Genomic DNA, 19,670 nt, shown 5'->3' with positions numbered 1-19,670 from the left:
AACCTCTTCCTCAGGCGTAGGTAAGGCTCCTGTAACAGCAGATTTGTGTCATTGAGTCTCAGGTGTACGGTATGTGACCGAGAGAGTATCACTCCCCACTGCACATCAACGGCTCCCTTGTGGAGACAGAAGAACCACGTTTCTTGGTGTACACATTACAGATGACCTCACTTGGTTTCTCAGTACCACCTCCCTAGCCAAGAAAGTGTCGGGCTCCTCAACACCCTGGAATCTACTTGCACCCACTCCAGTTCCAGAAAGAGGGTTTCAATCCCCCCAGTGTGTTGTGTATATTGTATTCTGTATTTACCTTTTAATTTGCACTATTTGCACTTTGTGAATCCTGTCTATAATGTCTATGTCAGTGTCCTGTCTGTATTTGCACCGTGGACCAGGAGGAACGATACTTTGTTCCATTGTATACTTGTATATGGCTGGAATGACAAATAAGCGTGAACTTGTGATTATGCCCATCTGCAAGCACATGAGAAAATGACTTGTTGTATCATCAAAAACAAATGTCAGAATGGATACAATCCCTACCAAATTGCAAATCTGTGCACATGAGACATATATTTACAGTAGTATTGTGCTGAATCAGCCCCAAACAGTTTGAAAGAGTTCACAAGGCAGGGGGTTTACTGCCCTTTTGGTTACAGGAGTGTAGTATTCAATCGCCAGAAAGCAAGATGAGAGGGAGCGAGTACTGTACAGTATTCACAAGGAGTCCCCGATTTATTTCCTTAACGAGGACCGAAAAAAGGGTACGTTGAACTGGGAATAACGTTTAAAGGGTAAGAGGAGACTGGAAGGACGTACATATTTCCCAAGGACATTCAATGTAATGTACCTTCGCTTGAAACATTGTAGAAACACTTAAAAATTGAAAATTAATAATACATATTTTGTGTGAGAGAAAGCAAGCTTGAACAGAATGTGTGTGAGTGATGATCATTTTTAAACATTGTACTCGTTTAATATAAATTAAATTAAATATAAAATTGTAATAAAAACATAGTGTAACCCTTTTCTATAAGAGAAAATGAAAGCAACACATAGCAAAATACGTTTATTGGACAGTGTTAAAATATTGTACATAACGTTACATTGAGTACTGTATATATTACAAATAAAAAATACATATATTATATATAATATATATTACTCTAATACTTTATAAAGTAAAATTACTTTTTTAAAAACGTATCTAGTAACTTAAGCTACTTGCGCTTCTCGATGTTTCATTAAACTTTGTTAGGGCCCTTGCGTTCAGAGTATGTAAAGTCCGTTCATAGAAAATGACAAACATTTCAAAGATCAACTGTTACAAAATAATACAGTACTAATGCATATCTACAATGATTTTATATAGCACAACGCAGTTTTGCAATGGTTTCACTGGATGTTTGCCACTTGTTACGGTAGGGCCCCCGCTTTTATTGCGGAGTCGATGTTTTTTTCCACGTGAGTCGGGGAATTTTTACGTTCACGGTCATAAGAAGTCAATGTCGTAAAAGCACGGAGACGATAAGCAGTGACACCAACCCCCCCTCCCCACTGTGACCAGTTCAATGTGCAAGATGCAATATGCAAAACCCCACTATTTCTTTAAACCTCTAGCAATGTTTTGCAGTTGAGAGGCAGATAAATGAAGATTTATTGACAAAAATGCCGATCTACAAATATGTATGATGCATATTTGTATATTGCTCATTAATTTATTATTATTTTATTGGATCGAACTAATCAATTTCTCGTTTTGTGTACGGATATCTGTACCGAGAACACAAGTACCAAGTACAGACACGCTTGGCCTCCTTCTGGCGATGATGTCCTCGCTGAAGGTGCGGGAACCATTGTACACAGACACGTTTTCCTCCCGACCTGTAATCATTAACGGACCAAAGACACATAGCTGTATGGATGTATTTCCTCTGTTGTAATGCAATAAACGCAATTCTGTGAACTTTCTGAGTTTTTTTATATCCTAATTGTGCTACAGCAACAATGAAATGAAAACACGGGAAGACTCAGTGTAAAAGGGATTAGAAACACCACAGATGACACTCTTGAGTGGTTTGTTTTTCTCTTGATTATGAAAAGGCATAATTTCTGCTCGCCCCACGTCGATCGTTAAAACCGTGGTCATCTTTGGATTTAGCTGATCAGTACGAGGTAAAGTGAGCTTTCCGCGTTTTTTACGTCTCATAAGCTTCTGAAGAGCAGGTATACATGGTGTAATACTGGGTTATTTTAGAGATACAGCGTTTCTAATGAGCGCGGGTGTGCTGTTTTGCATTTCCTCCTTACTTCACTCACCATAAAGTACAGAGATCTTTTGCGGTAGTCCTAGATATGCATTTATATTTATTCCGGGAGTAGTCATAAAATTAATTGGTAAATCGACCGTGCCACATTTTAGATATTTTTATTTGTCAACTGCACGTTTTATGCAACGATAGATGCATGTAATCTTCACTTTCAAAATGGTAAATATGGCAAATACTACATATAAGGTTAGTTAAATTAGACTCCCTAACAGTTTATTCGGAAAATGCCATTAAAAAATAAATATGACTCCAGGCAATTTTTTTTTTTATTAGAAGGTGCCGAAGGGTTGCAGTTATTTCAGCTAAATATCTTGACTTTCAAATATAATATATTCTTTTAAAGTTTCAAACAGGCAGGCGCGATGATATACAGTACATTGTTAGTGTCATTATTGTGGCCACAGTTAGCACATGCCTTTCGGAGTTGAGTGATTTTGGCCTGATTATTATTAATATTATGAGTAATCGTAGTTACTATTGCATAAGATATTTTTGGTATGGGTCGCAGTTTGCCCCCCTAGTTTGGTAATATACGCATTACCAATAATATATAAAATTTAAATATTAAGAACAATATTAAGATAGAAATAATATGATTTCACCCCAAAAGTAAAAAGTCACATACCAGTTCGTGTCATCGTAATAATTACTTTTAAGCACAAGACTGTATTTAATTTTATTCACATAAACATAAAGAAAATTGCTTAAGTAGAAAGTAGCCCAATCTTTCCTATTTTGTGCTGCACCAAAGCAACTATATTGGGTTCAGGAGACCGTTGAAGTCGTGAAATTAGTCGTAAGGGACAAACTAGAAGGCAGTGGGTCAGTCCTGGTGAGATATGAAATACCACTGCTTACACATGAAAGCACAAATCATGAAACTAAAGGCAGAAAAACAGCCAGAGGTTGGATATTAAGATATCTGATTTTCTGTAGAAAATCACAAAGTATTGCTTGCATGTATTGCTTAGAATCTAGCAGGTTTTTATTTGTAGATAGGAGCACATTTTGTACAGAAGGTTTCAAATTAATCTCGAGGTGTTCTGTTGATCATGAGCGTTTTTGGGGTTTTGTTGCATTTCCCTCCCTGTTTACATTCTTTTTTTATTTGTTTTTCCGGTGTACCTGCTAGTTGAGCTAAAGATGAAGACCTTCTCGGCATCTCACAAAACCGTGTTTGTGGTGGATCATTGCCCGTACATGGCAGAGTCGTGCAGACAGCAGGTGGAGTTTGACATGCTGATGAAGAACCGCACCCAGGGCATCATCCCCTTGGCCCCTGTCTCGAAGTCCCTGTGGACCTGCGCGGTGGAGTGCTCCCTAGAATACTGCAGAATACTCTATGACATCTACCCTACTAAGAAGCTGGTACGGGTAAAGATTTGGAAGGGTCAAATCCGGGGCTATCCAATTCTGCTCCTGGCGGGTTTTCACTCCGACTTTGCTGTTACCAAGCCAGACCAGCTGGTTACTTGTTGAACTGAACCAGTTTAGCAGCCTATCCCAGCATGTCAGGTGCTCTAAAAAGACCTTGAAACCTTGAACAGCCGCAGATACAGCTGGTCCTCCAGGACCAAGATTGGACTACCCTGTTCATATCACCAAACCATGTCCTTTTGCTCTGAATGCCAAGATCAATGTAAAATTCGGATTGGCTTCTTCCTTAATTTTACTGTCGTTAACACATCATGTGTACTCTCCTGTATAAGTTAGAATTTAATTAAATTGCACGGAAACCCCAAATTCTCCCCTAGTTTATAATATGTTTCATCATGAAGGTGCTGACAACTTCAAGGTTGTTGCATACAATGGGCCTACATTTTCAAAAAACTTAAAGGAGAAACACAACGTTTTGGCTGTTGAGCCCTTTTCCAGTGAGACATGAAGCAGTTAAAACACGTTTTTTCTTTATATCTGAAAGAAGCAGCGGCAGAAGTGTGTAGTTATTAGAATCCAACAGAGTCGGATGAAAATGCACAAAAACAGATACTGGCTATTGAAAGTCTCTGTGTTCATGAAGCCTGTCAGTGATAATGTACTTTCATTCTGTTACATCTGTGTACTGTGCTGTGTCGTTTAAGGTTAATTACATCGTAAGTGATTCCGAGTTCCATATTCTGAACAGCTGGAAGCAGGAAGACCAGAACATACAAGAGGTAACAGAAGTGTGAATTCAGATGTTTATATCCAATATAGTGTGCCATAAGAGAGGAAGAAGACATCAGCTCGTACATTGAGAAACAAAATAAATGATATGGATATTATGTTGTTTCCAATTGGTGAGAGCAGAATATAAAAATCTGATTGAAAATATTAAAAACGTAACGGAGAAGTAGGTAACAGTTTGAGGCACGTGAGTTCTTTGTATTATCCGGTACAGCTCTGTTAAAAGAGTAATAGAATCTGAGTCAAACCTTGGATGGACAAACATTGATTAACAATATGATAACACAACTAAACACAAAACATTGCACAACAAAACTGAATTTCAGGAGCCTACGTCCTACAGACCTATAAACACAGAATTCTACCCCTGTTATCTGAACACTGTGCATCACCTTGCCAGCAAGAGAAATACCCTGTATCCTAAATGAAAGAACATGTCCCAAGACTAAATCTCCCACTTTGCAAAATGGATGCCCAAAAGTGAAAGGGAATCTGTCTCCCTGTTCTAAAAATGTATCACCATATCAAGAGAGAACGTTTTTAACTTGAGGAAATAATAAAGCAAATCTGAATTTCCTAAACTAAATTTAACAGCATGCTCTCTAAAACAAGTTACAAATTCCTTTACCAGAACACAGTCTCCAAGAAAGGTTAGGGCAAGCTCCTCTTGCATGGCACAAGCTTAGAGGAAGAGAAGGTTGATGGTGTTCCTTCTTCTCTGTCTCTCTCTCTTATTTTCCACTTTTTGTCTGCTGCATTTCTACACCGAGTTCTAGGATCCATTGATTATTTTGTTGATCTGTGTTTACCTGCATTTGTCAGCCCACCTACAGTTAGGCAAGTTCCTCAGAGGATAACCCATTGTCCAAATAAGGCCTTTAGTAGTGCAATATGAATTGGCAAGGCTCAAGAATAGGCCAATCTTAAAGCGGGTTACTGTCTGACATTCATCAGGAACTGCCAGCAGCTACTTAACATGGCAGCATCCTTCAGATAAGACTTAAAACTGAGGTCTTGCCTCTCTATGGTCATTTAAAATCCCAGGGTCTTTCTCGAAAAGAGTAGGGGTGTTACTCCTAATGTCCAAATTTACCGAATCACGAATAAGAGAATTCACATATGTTATATTTTCCAATGTCAAGATTCTACTACACTCTGTTTTTATCCTCATTAAGAAATAAAAGTCCCTTTTAGTCTGCTTATCCTCAAAGATCCTTCTTCTCTCTCTTGTTGATGTCTGTGGATGAAGCTGATGTCTGCACTGGCAGCTGTGGGGCCACCTAACCCTCGCGAGGACCCAGAGTGCTGTAGCATCCTCCATGGATTAGTGTCTGCAGTGGAAGCCCTGTGTAAGATCACCGAGTACCAGCATGAAGCCTGCACAGCCATGATGGACATGGCCGACAGAGTTAGCAACAGGGGCCGGATTATCTGCATTACCAACGCAAAGAGGTATTGACTGGGCCAGGAGCATCTCCGACTCGGACCCGGATCGTGTCAAAGGTTATAGACCTGCTCGGTTATTGAAGGTGGCTTTTTGTCAGGAATGCTCTGCTTCTACCCAAGTGGGAACCCATCTTTAATTGCTGGGATTTTACTTTGTGATGACAGGTGTGTCAGAGTGTCAGCCTGCAATCAGAGACATGTGGGTAAGAAGTTGTGATGTAATCCTGGTCACAGTACTCATCTGAGAAATAGTTGGGGACACTGGGCTACGCAGAAAACCAGTCTCCTCTCCCTCCAGAATAGAATTCAGTTTTTGCTCTTCTGTGCGTTCGTCGAAGGGCGCAAGATGGGACCGAGGGCACGGCACTGCCCTCGACCTGGAAAGGATGCCAATCCAGTACAGGGCCATGCAGGAAGGAATGATTTATAATATCTAGTCAAGCCCAACCAGGCTTTGGAGGTGGGAGAATACAGGAGCAGCTGCAGAACGCCTCCCCTTCCCTGCTTGTTAAAAAAGTTTGGCTTTAATACTTGTTTTTTATGCGCCGTCAATACTCCCTGTTCAGCTGTTCTCAGGTCAATCAGCTAGCAAGTACCGAACATGCCCGGTGGGCAGAATGGCCTCCTCTCGACTGTACTCGTTCATATATTCTCTCCCACTCTTCTGCCTCTAGTGACACCCATGTCCGAATGCTGGAGGACTGTGTCCAGGAGACCATACTAGAGCAAAACAAACTGGCAGCGGGCTCAGATCGGTGAGCACACAGTGCGTCTTCGCGTACCGGGTAATTCGAGGTCATTAAAAATCTCAGGGCGTTTCTGGAAAAGAGTAGGGGTGTGACTTACCAGTCATGGAACTGGTGTGTGGTGAGCATACTGGTGCACTATGGCTGCCATGGGGACTCCACATTGGTGGTGGTGGAGGGGAGTCCCCATTACCTGTAAAGAGTTTTGATTGGAAATTCCAAATAAGTGCTCTATAGAAGTGTGTGGAATTTATTTATTTTACTTCACATCTCCCTGAGGAGGCAGAGAGTGTTAGCCTGCAATCAGAGACATGTGGATAAGAACCTATAAAAATGTAAAAAAAAATCTTTCAGTATCATTAACATCAAACTGTCCTTGGTTATCTATAAGAATATAAATGACCTTTAGTGATGTCCTACCTGTAATTAAGAAATACTTTTTTTTTCCGCCATGTGTGTAACAGATGTGGTCAGGGCAGCACGAACATTTTGGAAGTAATTTTAAGGAGATGCAGACTTCCGTTTTCTATTCCTCATTTTCCCTTCCAGGCTGATGCAGATTCAGCAGTGTGAGCTGGTCCTGATTCACACCTACCCCTCGGGAGACGACACGCTGGTTTCAGACCGGCCCAGGAAAGAGGTATCTGTCGTGAGCGAACCTCCTGGGATTTTTAGCCAGAGAGGCGTCACTTTGCCCCAAAAAGAGCACCATCTCTGCTGAAAAAGAGAAAAAGAGACAGTGTTGTTCCAGGTTTTGTAGAGCTAGTAATGTTTTTTTAATTGAAAATATTTTAAAACGTTATTTCCTCTGCCTTTTGCCGTATGGTGTCTTAAATTGTTTTGTTCGTTAATGTTTTGCACCCCTGGCAATGTCGGTTTTCTTCTTTCCCAATATACTGGCCTGTGGCAGAAATTAAAAAAGCAATTGAGACGTATTTCTCTCACTAAGGAACATGTTAGATGACCCACTCAGAATTTTGGAGTCAGCAGTTATTTGTTGTTATTCCTGCCCCATTGTGTTGTGTGTTTTCCCACGTCTCGGCTGCTGGCTGTGAACCCCGTGACCTCTCAGGGGAGAGAATGAGGAAGTACAGGCAGACTCCCTCCTGTCTCCTTTCCACTTCTCCCGGGTACCGGAGCCCTGTAGTGGAGGTGCAGCGCTGAATGGAGGAGAGGTGCACTCACTCACAGCCCTGTCTGCCCAGGAGGCCTAAGGGGGTCAGTCAGTGAGAGCCAAGAGAGGCCTGGCTGACTCACCCTGCTCTCAGTGGTGCTTAGCCAATTCTGCGCTGTCTCTTAGAGAATCCTGCTCGGAATCAGCTGGTGTTATAACTCGGGTTCGAACTTGTACCGCAACGCCCCACCTTTTCTTGATTTAAGATAGCGGTTGTCCTCTCACCATGAGGCAAGACGCAAGCGCTGATCCGGTAGGACGCACGTATGTCTCTCCTGCCCAGATGCTGATTGCTTTTGTTCTAGATCTCCCCTTTCTTGACCAGCGAGGTCCATAGTGTGCGTGCAGGAAGGCATCTTGCGTCCAAGCTGAACATTCTCGTTCAGCAGCACTTTGACCTGGCCTCCACCACCATCACCAACATCCCCATGAAGGTAAGGCGTGTGGCCCAGTCCTGCAGCGATGCTCTCCGCCTTGCTTCTTTTAGCCTTGTTATGTATTTTTTTTGTAAACATAACATCCTATCGAAATGATCTTTATATTGCTTTTCTTTTCATATCATATTTTCTGTTTCGCTAGCCCACATTCAATGTCTGTGACCAGGTTAGTACATTTTCCGTACAAGAAGGATCACAAAACCAAAGGCTATATTGTTGTAAGCTGCTCCAACCTCCCCTGTTGACCAATAATATAGCTTTTCACATGTGGTTGATCTGTGTCTCTTCACCTGCTCTAGTAGCTTGTTACTCTGTCTGTGATCCTTCGTATTGTGTTCATTAGTGATTGATGACTCTTCTGGATTAAGTGCCAGAACACTCATTATTTGTCCTGTTTGTAAATTTCTCCTTATTCTCCTAGTCTGGCCTGCCAGTTTTGTCTCTAACCGTGTCCTTTTTTTGCGTTTCCTATACTTTATCTTCTTCTCAGTAGCTGGTTTGGGGTTAACTTGAGACCCCATACAGAGATATTGTTTCTTGACGGTGCTGTTAATATATGGAAAAATATAATTATTGCCCCAGATCTTTCTTGTAAAATGCTGTAGTAATATTTAGTTTTGTGCATCTCAATTAATATTTTTATCTCTTCCTCACTGATTTATGATTTAATCTGTCTAATCCAGATTATTGTTTTACACAGAATACAGCTGGTTAGCAGCCCAGTGGTGTAGCACGCGCCAGTTTTGGAGTGCGTCTTATAGCTCCTTCTTGAAATAATTTTCAGTTTGTTAACCATACAAAACATGCCATCATCTTGATAAGATTCTTATATTAATTCTGCTGTGCAACAAAATACGTTTTTATCTAGTGTCTGTCTTTGAATAAAGAAAAAAACTCCATGCCCATAAATATTTTTTTGTGGAAAAGAAAGTTGATTCAGGATATCAGGATATTATCTGGGTGAGTTATTGCGTTTTAGTAGATTATGTTCATTATGAAAGAATGTGTATTGTATTTATATTTCATGCAGAAACCATCTCCATCTAACTTGGAAAGTTATAATCTCTTTTCAAAATCACACCCTGTAAATGGAAGAGCTTTTTTCGGAAGTGGTGTACTGTGTTTCTCAGGGTTTGTTAGTCGAGCTCACTTTGTGCAGGGAATTTTGCACAGCATAGAAAATGTAGACTCTTCCAGTATTTCATTAAACTCACTTTATATTGGTTTTGTATGTACTGAAGCATTATATACCTTCATATATTTAAAAGTACTGCTTCATTCTGAAGCAGTGTTTTTAGATTTTTTTGCTTTTGGCATCATGTTGAAACTCAACATTTTCTTACGATGTTTGAGATGTTCCTGTCGTTGGTCACTTAAATGAAAGAAATATGTGTCTTCAGTGGCAAATGAGATGTGTTTGTACTCGTTGCACTTCTGTGTTGATGTTTTACCTTTCCTTGGTAGTTAAGAGTGTTGTGTGTTTGGTTTTCTTTTGGACCTCTTTTATTTTTGCAATGATCAAAGGGCATGCCACTGCAATCTGTTCACCCCGCCTTTACCCTCGAGAACGTTTTGCACTTCAAACTCAATACTGTATGCACAGGTTCTCAGTATGCCCTGATGTGAATGAAACTCTGAATTCACACTGCTTTAAGACTTAGCAACTCACCACCTACTCGGAATGTAAGCCTTCTTAGAAATCAGGTTTGTCGTGGAATTAATCGTCAGCTAATATTTTTCCTAAGAAAATACCTATCTACCTGTTTTTCAGGTCTTTTTACGAAATGATAGCAGTGCTTTTTGAGAATGCTCACCCTATGGACTTTGCTTTATGAAATCCCTTAAGTACAAGCACAGACTTGCCAAAGTTCTGGACTGGTTTGTTGAAATGTTTTAATAATGACTCATCTTTATTCTACTGGAATTTGAGGTCTTTAGACCAACTGTAATGCATTTAGTCCACCAGTGTGATTCAGGCAAATCTCATGGTGACTAATGTTACATTATCAACAATGAGGAGTAATGAAATATTAAAAGGTTTCAGGATGTATAGTATTTAATACTTATTACATTAAGTAACTCATCTTTTGTGTGAAAACAAAGCATTTGAAGACATATGTCTTCCAGTCACTTGAGACAGCCATGATGCAGTTGTTGCAAATAATAATGACCTTTTATTTAACTTGACAAATCAGTTGAGAATAAATTGCCATTTATATTGATGCAAAGGAACAAGTAATAGGTTTATTCCATGCTGAAAAAAAGAGAAAGAAAACACAACGTTTCAGCCGTGGAGGCTTCTTCAGGTGTGAGCTGTGTTTTCTTTCTTCTTTCTTTCTTCTTTTTTTCAGCATGGAATAAACCTGTCACTTGTTCCTTTGCAGCCTACGCATGCTGACACAGCTACCCACCCAAATTTATATTAATGGCCTATATAGCCAAGAGCATTATGCTATAATTACATAGAAAACAAAGCAGTGAAAGAAAGAACCGTCAATAAAATGTAACACAACAGGGAGTGGCAGCATTAACAAGTGTAAGTGTCAGGCAGAAAAGGTTTCATCAACTTGGTGAAAAATCCTTCAGGTACAAAGTTGTTCAGCTTCTGTTCACTCTGCTAATTGTTGTGCTCATTGGCAGAGGCAAATTGAAATGACTTGAGCCCAGAGTTGTTTGTTGCTCTTGGGTGGATTAGTTTGTTAAATCTTGATTGGAAATACATTATGAAGATGGCGAGGTCGTTTCATGAACAAAGATCTGTGAATGCTTAAGCCAGTGAGGCATTTGTCTGGTATGCAGAGAAGACTTCTCGATCAAAAAAATCGATAAAAATCGCATGAGGCTAATAGAGGGGCACCCATCCAGTCTGAGGCAACAGGTTCTCAAGAACAGCTTTATAATCCATTCAGTCATAAAGATTGAGACAGTGGACATTTGAACTGTGGATTTTTATTCATGAGTTTATCATGAAGTAAACATTTTGGTAATGTTACAAAGGGGGCAGTTCTAGTTATTTTCTATCAAATAGCATGCATTTAATTTTATCACAAACAAAACACACTTAAAACTAAACAGTTAATTGGTTATCACCCATGACAAAGTAGATGCTGTTGAGATATCTTCAGGGTAGATGTGGATAAGAGGGTTGCCCAAATCCTCAGCTGTTAATACAGATGGAGAAAAGAGCAGGACCCAGGATGGAACCTTGTGGGACTCCCTTAGCAACAGGCAGAGGCTGTCAAACACTTGTGTCGGATTTTATCCACAGGATACAGTTTTGTAAGTAATTCTGAACTCTTGCAAGGATGTTTATGTCATTATCAGTACTACGCCGTGTTTTCAGAAGAATGGACTAATCCCTTGCTGACCAGTGGACTGATTTTTGTTGATTTTAGAAAGTCATGCTGGATCATAAAACTGAAGCAGCTCTGGAAGTCAGCCACATCAAACGGAGCTGATACTGTTATTGTCGACTTATCAAGCAGACAACCAGCATTAATGCTATATTTATTGAGTTCTTTTTTATATTTCACATCTGGAGGAGACCTTCAGTTGATTGAGCTTAGGACAGTAATGTTGCTACTGAAGTATCTGGGTGAGGAGAGTTTTTTTTCCAAAGCAGAGTAAGAACATAACAATCTGTTAAGATTTATAAGATACTAGATTATATTAATAATCTGAAAGCTGTCAGGTACAAATGCTGACACTACCACTACCTGCTTTGGTTTTGACTGTCACTGTGCAGTAAGGATGGAGACTTGCATAGAAGAAAACAGCACTGCTGTACAATGTTCACATTAGTGGCTGGAAAATCAAAGTCAGCCACTTCCCCTGAGGTGACAGACTGGACTGGTCAGCTGCCTTCTGTGTTTTACAGCAGTGACCTGCAGTGGCAAGGATAGATCTGGAAAATGGAATTGGACATGCATGAAAATAAATTATAAGCAAAACATTAAGATGCCTTTTATCTGGGTAAATGTGTCTTAAGCTGTGTGTGAATTTATTTAGGAAAAATGGCCAACCTCAGTGCATACAGTATGTAACCTTCCTGTCTGGTAATATTACTTCGGTTTGAATGATCTGAGAAATATAAGTCAGCCCAATCTGTTCGGTAGCATTTCATGTGATCTAACAAGCTATTAAGAGTAGCCATTTCCTGATTTAACAGACTCCATTTTGCCTTTTTTTGACATGAAGGAAGAACAGCACGCAAACACTTCTGCTAATTATGACGTTGAGTTACTTCACCACAAAGATGCACATATGGAATTCATAAAGAGTGGTACGTAAGAAAACGATCAAAACAACCAGTGTTGATTGTTTTATATTAATTGCCCGTCTTTAATACAGACAAAAAAAGTCCTGAATCTGTTTTATTCTTTCCTTATATGTCATACGGTGGAGTATGGGTAGAGGTTAATTCCACACTGAAAAGCAGCAATTACAGGCACACTGAAGCCAAATTTGAGATACTGATTGTTCTGTGCTTTCTTTACTTTTGTGTAAGTTGACTGATGATAAATAGAAGTCTTTTATTCAAACTTTTTATACCAGATTATAAACTGATCAAACTGACTTCATCCTAGAGAGCATTTAATGGTCTATGAGAACAGTGAATTGCAATAGTTTTAAAGGCTTAACAGCACTTCCCTCTTTGGCATCATTTAGAATAAAGTAAGTATGCACATATGTGCACTAGTTATATTGTAAAGTCTGCTCAGTATGTTTTAAGTACATAGAGAGTTAGATTCTGCCTGGTAGGGAATGTTTGACAAATTTCAAATGGAAAACAAAAAAAGTGCAATCGTAGGATAGCAAAGATTGCTGTATGTCTGCCATTCTTGTGTATAGAATTTCAAAGCGCATGATTGGATTGCTTCCTGGATTTCCTTTCTCAGGTGACTGATTTAGAATTACAGCTAATGGGTTTAAATTACCTGAGCCAAAGAAATAAAACTCTTCCAATCACAAATTGCATCAGGTAATTACTGCCATAACAGTCACTTACCATAGTGTTTTCTGAATCATCAAAAAAGAACGCGCTTTCATTTTCTAGATATAACAACCTGTTTTTCGATTGGTTGAACAGGAGATCTGCACCCTCCTGGCAGTAACAGCAGAGACAGCAGCCTGAAAGAAACGGTGACGTTGAAGTGGTGCACCCCACGCACTAATAGTGTTGGTAAGTGTCAGTGTCAGAATGGTTTCATTCTGCTTGCTCTGGCAGAGTGAGTCATGCTGCCTGAGACATTGCCAGCCTTTGGCCAGGCAGCCTGTCTGGCCTGTATGCACCTGTGGGAATCCCTGGCCTTAGCTGTGCATGTTGTTTTGACAAAGTCTTTCGGCTTTGTTTTGTTTTCGGAAAGGCTTTTGTTTTAGGTCTTTGTTGAGTGAAGTCTTTCAAACAAAACCAGGATTCCATTGGGCCTTGCTGTTCCCTCTGTGGTGTAGTGGAGTTCACGTGTGAAGGTCCCCTGAGCTCGACTACCACAGGCCAAGCTCTTCCACATCGCCCAGGGGTTGCTGTAGCGTTCAAGCTCCCCTGAAGATCAGGAACAGAGGCCTGCTTTCTGCTGTTTTAATGAGGGCATACGCTTGCCTGTAACCCTTTTTACCTTCCATCTTTTTTTATTTACATTTCAGAGTTGCATTTTTGCACTGGTGCCTATCGCATTTCACCTGTGGATGTCAACAGCAGGCCATCTTCTTGCTTGACAAACTTTCTTTTGAACGGTAAGGCGAGAGAGTTCCAATTTAAGTACCTTTAGAGAATCAAATTGTTTTTCTTTGTGCTGTGACATGGCTGGGTTGGCGAGGTGGTAGCAGGATCTTAAATAGGGGGGCTTTGGATAACTGAAATACGCACATAAAAACAGCATTGATAAGGTCAGGCAGCCAGACTGCTTACCGACCTTAATTTAAAGCAAACTTTTAGCTTTCTCTTAGCCCACAATGTCTGTACAATGGCGTACATGCAGGAATATGTCCCTGCATGTGTATGTTGTGATCTGGTGGAAGATCCACTTGATGTGTGGACTACGCTTGACTTAACAGAAACATGTAGGTTCTCACAATGGGAGACTTCTAGCAGAGCAAAGTCCTGTGAATAAGTGTAGGCTTTATTGTAATATATCTTTTGAGTGCAATTGCAAGATATCTCAGTTTCCTCCTCTTACCCTCAAAGGAACTGGATGTTTACCCACAAAGGAAAGCCTGTAAGGCAGGCTCAGCTGGTTGCCCTGTCTCATCCATCGTGAAAGCTTTTCGCTTGCTCCGCAGGTCGGTCAGTGTTGCTGGAACAGCCACGCAAGTCGGGATCCAAAGTGATCAGCCACATGCTCAGCAGCCACGGCGGGGAGATCTTCCTGCATGTGCTGAGCAGCACACGCTCCACCCTGGAGGACCCCCCCTCCATCAGTGAGGGCTGTGGAGGCAGAGTCACCGATTACAGGATCACTGTAAGTGCGGGGGGCCTACCTGAGCTATTACATTCATGTAATCCATGCCTCAGTAATCATCTTCCCATGGATGAGCGAGAAGTCTTCGTGTCTTTTGAACTGTGTGGACATTACTGCCCAGTGACTTCAGAAGAGATTGTTGTAGATCCTTTTTTGTGTCATATGCTGTAGCTCTCTAGCAGCTAGCTTGACAGAAATGACAGTGTCAGTGTAATGAATTGACTGCATGTGGGCTATCAGCACATCTGAAAAAAGGCCCCTAAATAAACGCGTGCACGTCTTTACGCTTGACCTTTTTAAAACGCAGTGCTTGATGTGGACGGTCACGCAGGAGGCTAATCGTAGGATCGTTTTCCCCTTTTGTGCAGGACTTTGGCGAGTTTATGAGGGAGAACCGGTTGACTCCATTCACGGATTCCAAACATCTGGAAGCACCGGATAAAGTGCCCTTGGAGAGAGCTAAGGATCAGTTAGAACGGCACACACGGTACTGGCCAATGATCATCTCTCAGACCACTATCTTCAACATGCAGGCTGTAAGTATCTTACCTGCTCTCTTTGTAGGCTGCATGGTTGCCTTTAAAGCCATTCATCGGTTTTGCTTTTGTACGTTCGCTCCCTGCCTGTTGCTGCCCCTAGGGAGTCTGTAACTGGACTTCAGTGCCGATCTCTCTGTGCCCAGGTGGTGCCTTTGGCCAGTTTAATAGTGAAGGAAAGTCTGACAGAGGATGACGTGCTGACCTGTCAGAAGACCATTTACAATTTGGTCGACATGGAGAGGAAGAACGACCCCCTTCCCATCTCGACCGTGGGGACAAGAGGAAAGGGCCCCAAAAGGTAAGAGCCTCGGCCGTCTCCCTGTCTGACCGGCTTCTGCCAAGTTGAAGAGAGGAACAGCTGTTTGGATGTGTGCCCTGAACGCCGCGTCCTGCCCGTTTGTGTCTCTCAGGGACGAGCAGTACCGCATCATGTGGAACGAGGTGGAGACGCTGGTGAGGGCCCACATCGGCAGCACGGACCGACACCAGCGAGTCCTGGACTGCATCCTGGCCTGCCGCAGCAAACCCCCCGAGGAGGAGGAGCGCAAGAAGAGAGGCAGGAAGAGGGAGGACAAAGAGGACAAAGCCGAGAAGAACGGCAAAGACGCGGAGGCGGAGAAGACGTGGCAAGAATCAGAGAGGTCCGAGGCGCCGTGCCCCTCATGTGCCAGGCTGCCTAGCAAGGCTGGGTGTCTTGTCACGCATTCTCGATTCACACTGGTTTCATTACACAGTGGCATGTAATAATAATCTTAATAATTGCTTACACTTATATAGCGCTTTTCTTGACACTCCAATCAAAGCGCTTTACAGGTAATGGGGACTCCCCTCCACCACCACCAATATGCAGAATCCACCTGGATGATGCGACGGCAGCCATAGTGCGCCAGAACGCTCCCCACACATCAGCTATCAGTGGGGAGGAGAGCAGAGTAATGAAGCCAATTCAAGATTATTAGGAGGCCATGATTGGTAAGGGCCAATGGGAAATTTGGCCAGGACGCCGGGGTTACACCCCTAATCTTTTCGAGAAACGCCCTGGGATTTTTAATGAACACAGGGAGTCAGGACCTCAGTTTTAGGTCTCATCCGAAAGACGGTGCCTGTTTACAGTATAGTGTCCCTGTCACTATACTGGGGCATTAGGACCCACATGGACTGCAGGGTGAGCGCCCCCTGCTGGCCCCACTAACACCTCTTCCATGTACTCATGTAGATCCAAACTTACCACCGCACACGTCTTGGGTGGTATATTTTCACTGCATAACAGCTTTTATGACACAGCCTGCAGACATTAAAAATGCGGAGAGCACCACTGGGGTTGGGTGGGCAGTATCTGTCAGGATGTTCTCAGATTTCCACCTCAGATTTACCTCAACTCCTGCAACTTTCTGGGTGCCTGAAGGCTTGCAGGGATGTCAGTGTGACACGGCTCTCCTCTAGTCAGCGGTAACTCTTCTGTCGGGCACACAGCTCACAGTGCGACAGAAGATAAGTAGCAGCAGGAGTGGCCAAGGAGCATGTCTGCAGTTTCTCAATTTTTCCATATGTGTCTGAACACAGTTACCGATTCCAGATTTGTGGGTGTGATCTCACAGCAGGTAGACATTCTTCTAGTGGGCCTACGCAAACTGGTTTCGTGAAAATAAAAGAAAACCACTGCACTTACCTGTTTGCAGAAGATTTGCATGGTCCCCCCCATCCCATTTATTTATCCATTTATTTATAAAACACAGCAGCAGTGATAATAATAATAATAATATATTTGTGAGCATATGTGTGGGACAAAGGACTGTATTTGAATATAATAAAATAGACAAATTTACATTACGTCACAAGTGAAAATATTTCTCAGGTAGTGCTCCTGAATTCCTATGTTTTGAAGTTGTTGGCCATGTTACATCATTGTGCTGTTTTTGTCTTAACAGAGTTAACAGAGTTCCTTGCAGGCAGCTAGGAATGAGGTGTTTGTGGGATATCTGGACACCCATCACAAATCATGGTCTTACAAAGCAATACATACAGCCCCTACATACATACCGACCTATAATGTGGAGAACATTCCACATTATAGGTCTTAAGAAGCGACTGAAGTCTCCCAAGTGGTGTAACTTGTGTGTCTGTTCTGTTGCCAGGAAGATGATATTGGACCGTTGGGGTAGAAGTGAAGCATTTTGCTGTTCTTTCTGTTTCAGGCTGAAGGGGGCATTGGACCGGGAGAAGGAGGAGTCGATCGAAGCAGAAGTCATCAAAGACTCCCCAGACTCACCTGAGCCATTGAACAAAAAGCCCCGTCTGGCAATGGAGGAAATACAGCCAGTGGAAAAAGCTAAAGGTACTGTTTGGCTCATTCATTTGGCTAATATTTGTATCCAATAATACCCATGTATGCAACTAAATGTTTTACTGGAGCAATTCAGGTAAAGTCCCTTGTTCAAGGGTATAGTCCCAGCATCTCACCTGGGATTTAAATCCATAACCATCCACTTACAAGTCCAGAAACCTAACCACTGCTCCTCACTGCTGACGCAGTTTTAATACCGCACTTCCTTTTCATCAGGTAAACAACCGACTCTGCATGAGATCGTTAATTGGTGTGAATTGCCTTGTGCTAAATTTCAGGACTTCTCTCATTCATGTGAGTTAGCTGAAATATAACTCTGATGGACTTCAGCAGAAGGAAGAAGTCACACACTGTGGGGGCGTCTGATACAGTGTTCTTTCCACTTGTGTCTGAACATCATCAGTTGATTACCCGTTAAGAGTTGTTCAGTAATAAAGCACGGAAAAAATCTTAATTGGCTGGTTAAGGGGAGACAGCATAAAAATGTTTCCTGATACTGTTAAAAATAATACACTTTTTTAATACACTTTTTTTTTAAATAAAGGACTGAGCGCAGATCTGTTACAGCCACCAGTTGGAACAAAAACCAGCAGACATAGATACTCCAGGCCAAGGATAGTGAACTACTGCCGTAGAGCAATAAAAATTACATTTAATAGGGAGATCAAGAGATTTTTAAAAAATTCTCAAAGTTGCCTCAGTCAGTATCAGTTTATTTTGTTGCATCATGAGCAGTAGATGAGTACAAAACTACTGCCTTTTGATATAGAGTTGAAATGTATATTTGCTGTCAGTAAATGATCTCGGCACCAAAAAATGTTCAGTTAATGAAAACTGAGTGTTGTAATTGTAGGTCCTGTCTCGTTATTTACACTGTGGACCAACAGGATAAATGCAGCCAATTCGAGGAAGCATCAGGAATTTGCAGGACGATTAAGCTCTGTGAACAACAAAGTGGAATTATACCAACATCTCAAAGAGGAAAATGGGTTTGTATTTTTGTCCGGATTACTGAAACACGTCACTCTTTCATGTTTTCAGAAAAATAACCCTTACAGATTTGTGATATCAATTAAATGATTATGACATAATTTTAATTTAATCTAATATTTATGGCATACTGTATTACCCATAGGGCAATAGGGAATGACCTGCCTTTCTCAGCCACTTGACCAATTGCTCAGAAGAAATGTGTGAATTTACCTGCTTTCCCAAATCAGGCTTTAGTATATTGGCTATGAAAAGTAATATAACTAAGTAATATAACTATTTTATTTTTTCTATTTATATTTTATAATGAATATTATTTTTATCAATGAATGAATATGATAAAAATACATGACATATTGTATATTCTATTGCTCTGCTTGCAGGGTGGACACTCATGAAAATGGAAAAGCTACCAGATAATGAAGACCGTTACATGAAAGAACAAAGAACGGACTTTCAGTAATGACCTGCATACTTGGTGCAGCCTTGTTGTACTTGTACAGGACATTATTTTAGTATGAAACTATAAGAAAGGGGTGCGGTGGAGTGGGGGTTAGTAGCCTGACAGCTCTCGGGTCCTGGCTTGGCTTCCCCGCCGAGACCCTTCTGTGTGGAGTTTGCATGGTTTCCCTGTGTTCACTGGGGGTTTTCTCCAACATTTAAATTTGGTTACTCACCTCCCAAAGACATACTGGTTAAGTTAATTGGTGACTCTAAATTGTCACTGTGAGTGCTGTCCCCTCTGGAGAGTAGACCTGTGCTTTGAGGACAGGCTCGGGGTTGCCATTACTTTTACCAGGAGGAAGCAGCTGTCTGGAGATGGGTGGATAACAAGCTGGTTAACACAGATTGACTGCATCCTGCCCAGCTCCAGCTTTTTATTGTTGACATACTGTGTACAAATCAAGTGTACCAATTACATGAAACAGCCTTTTGTTTATGTCCTGAAAGACCATTTTCATGTCTTTCATTTTACAGAAGTGTGTTTATAAGGTTGCTTGCAGATTTTGTGACAAAAAATAAAGTAAGTGGCTCATAGT

General features: G+C 41.4%; 1 protein-coding gene across 2 annotated transcripts; it reads left to right on the top strand.

The window, feature by feature from the left end:
- Window positions 1-1,878: 1,878 nt before the first annotated feature.
- Window positions 1,879-19,668, top strand: ints13 (integrator complex subunit 13). Of its 2 annotated transcripts, XM_088645821.1 has the most exons (18): window positions 1,879-2,175; window positions 3,463-3,698; window positions 4,412-4,486; window positions 5,746-5,948; window positions 6,617-6,697; window positions 7,238-7,328; window positions 8,168-8,296; window positions 8,442-8,465; window positions 12,497-12,581; window positions 13,389-13,481; window positions 13,943-14,032; window positions 14,579-14,757; window positions 15,126-15,293; window positions 15,440-15,594; window positions 15,707-15,937; window positions 17,492-17,631; window positions 18,494-18,629; window positions 19,014-19,668. In XM_088645821.1, the coding sequence occupies exons 2-18, from the start codon at window positions 3,474-3,476 to the stop codon at window positions 19,048-19,050; spliced, it is 2,142 nt and encodes a 713-aa protein (XP_088501947.1). In that variant the 5' UTR covers window positions 1,879-2,175; window positions 3,463-3,473; the 3' UTR covers window positions 19,051-19,668. The 2 variants fall into 2 exon arrangements, with proteins under 2 accessions (XP_088501947.1, XP_088501948.1); XM_088645822.1 differs by lacking the exon at window positions 8,442-8,465.
- Window positions 19,669-19,670: the final 2 nt, after the last annotated feature.

This window comes from Lepisosteus platostomus, chromosome 9 (assembly GCF_059453375.1).
Source record: "Lepisosteus platostomus isolate fLepPlt1 chromosome 9, fLepPlt1.hap1, whole genome shotgun sequence".
NCBI lineage: Eukaryota > Metazoa > Chordata > Actinopteri > Semionotiformes > Lepisosteidae > Lepisosteus > Lepisosteus platostomus.
The sequence above is the reverse complement of the archived record's forward strand: the minus strand, read 5'-3'. Positions and strand labels throughout refer to the sequence as shown.

Excerpts from the sequence above, each read along its gene's own strand:
- ints13 (XM_088645821.1), top strand. The coding sequence starts at position 3,474 with ATGAAGACCTTCTCGGCATCTCACAAAACCGTGTTTGTGGTGGATCAT. Across the intron at positions 8,297-8,441 it reads TCACCAACATCCCCATGAAG|CCCACATTCAATGTCTGTGA; the intron begins GTAAGGCGTGTG and ends CTGTTTCGCTAG. Across the intron at positions 15,595-15,706 it reads AGAGGAAAGGGCCCCAAAAG|GGACGAGCAGTACCGCATCA; the intron begins GTAAGAGCCTCG and ends TGTGTCTCTCAG.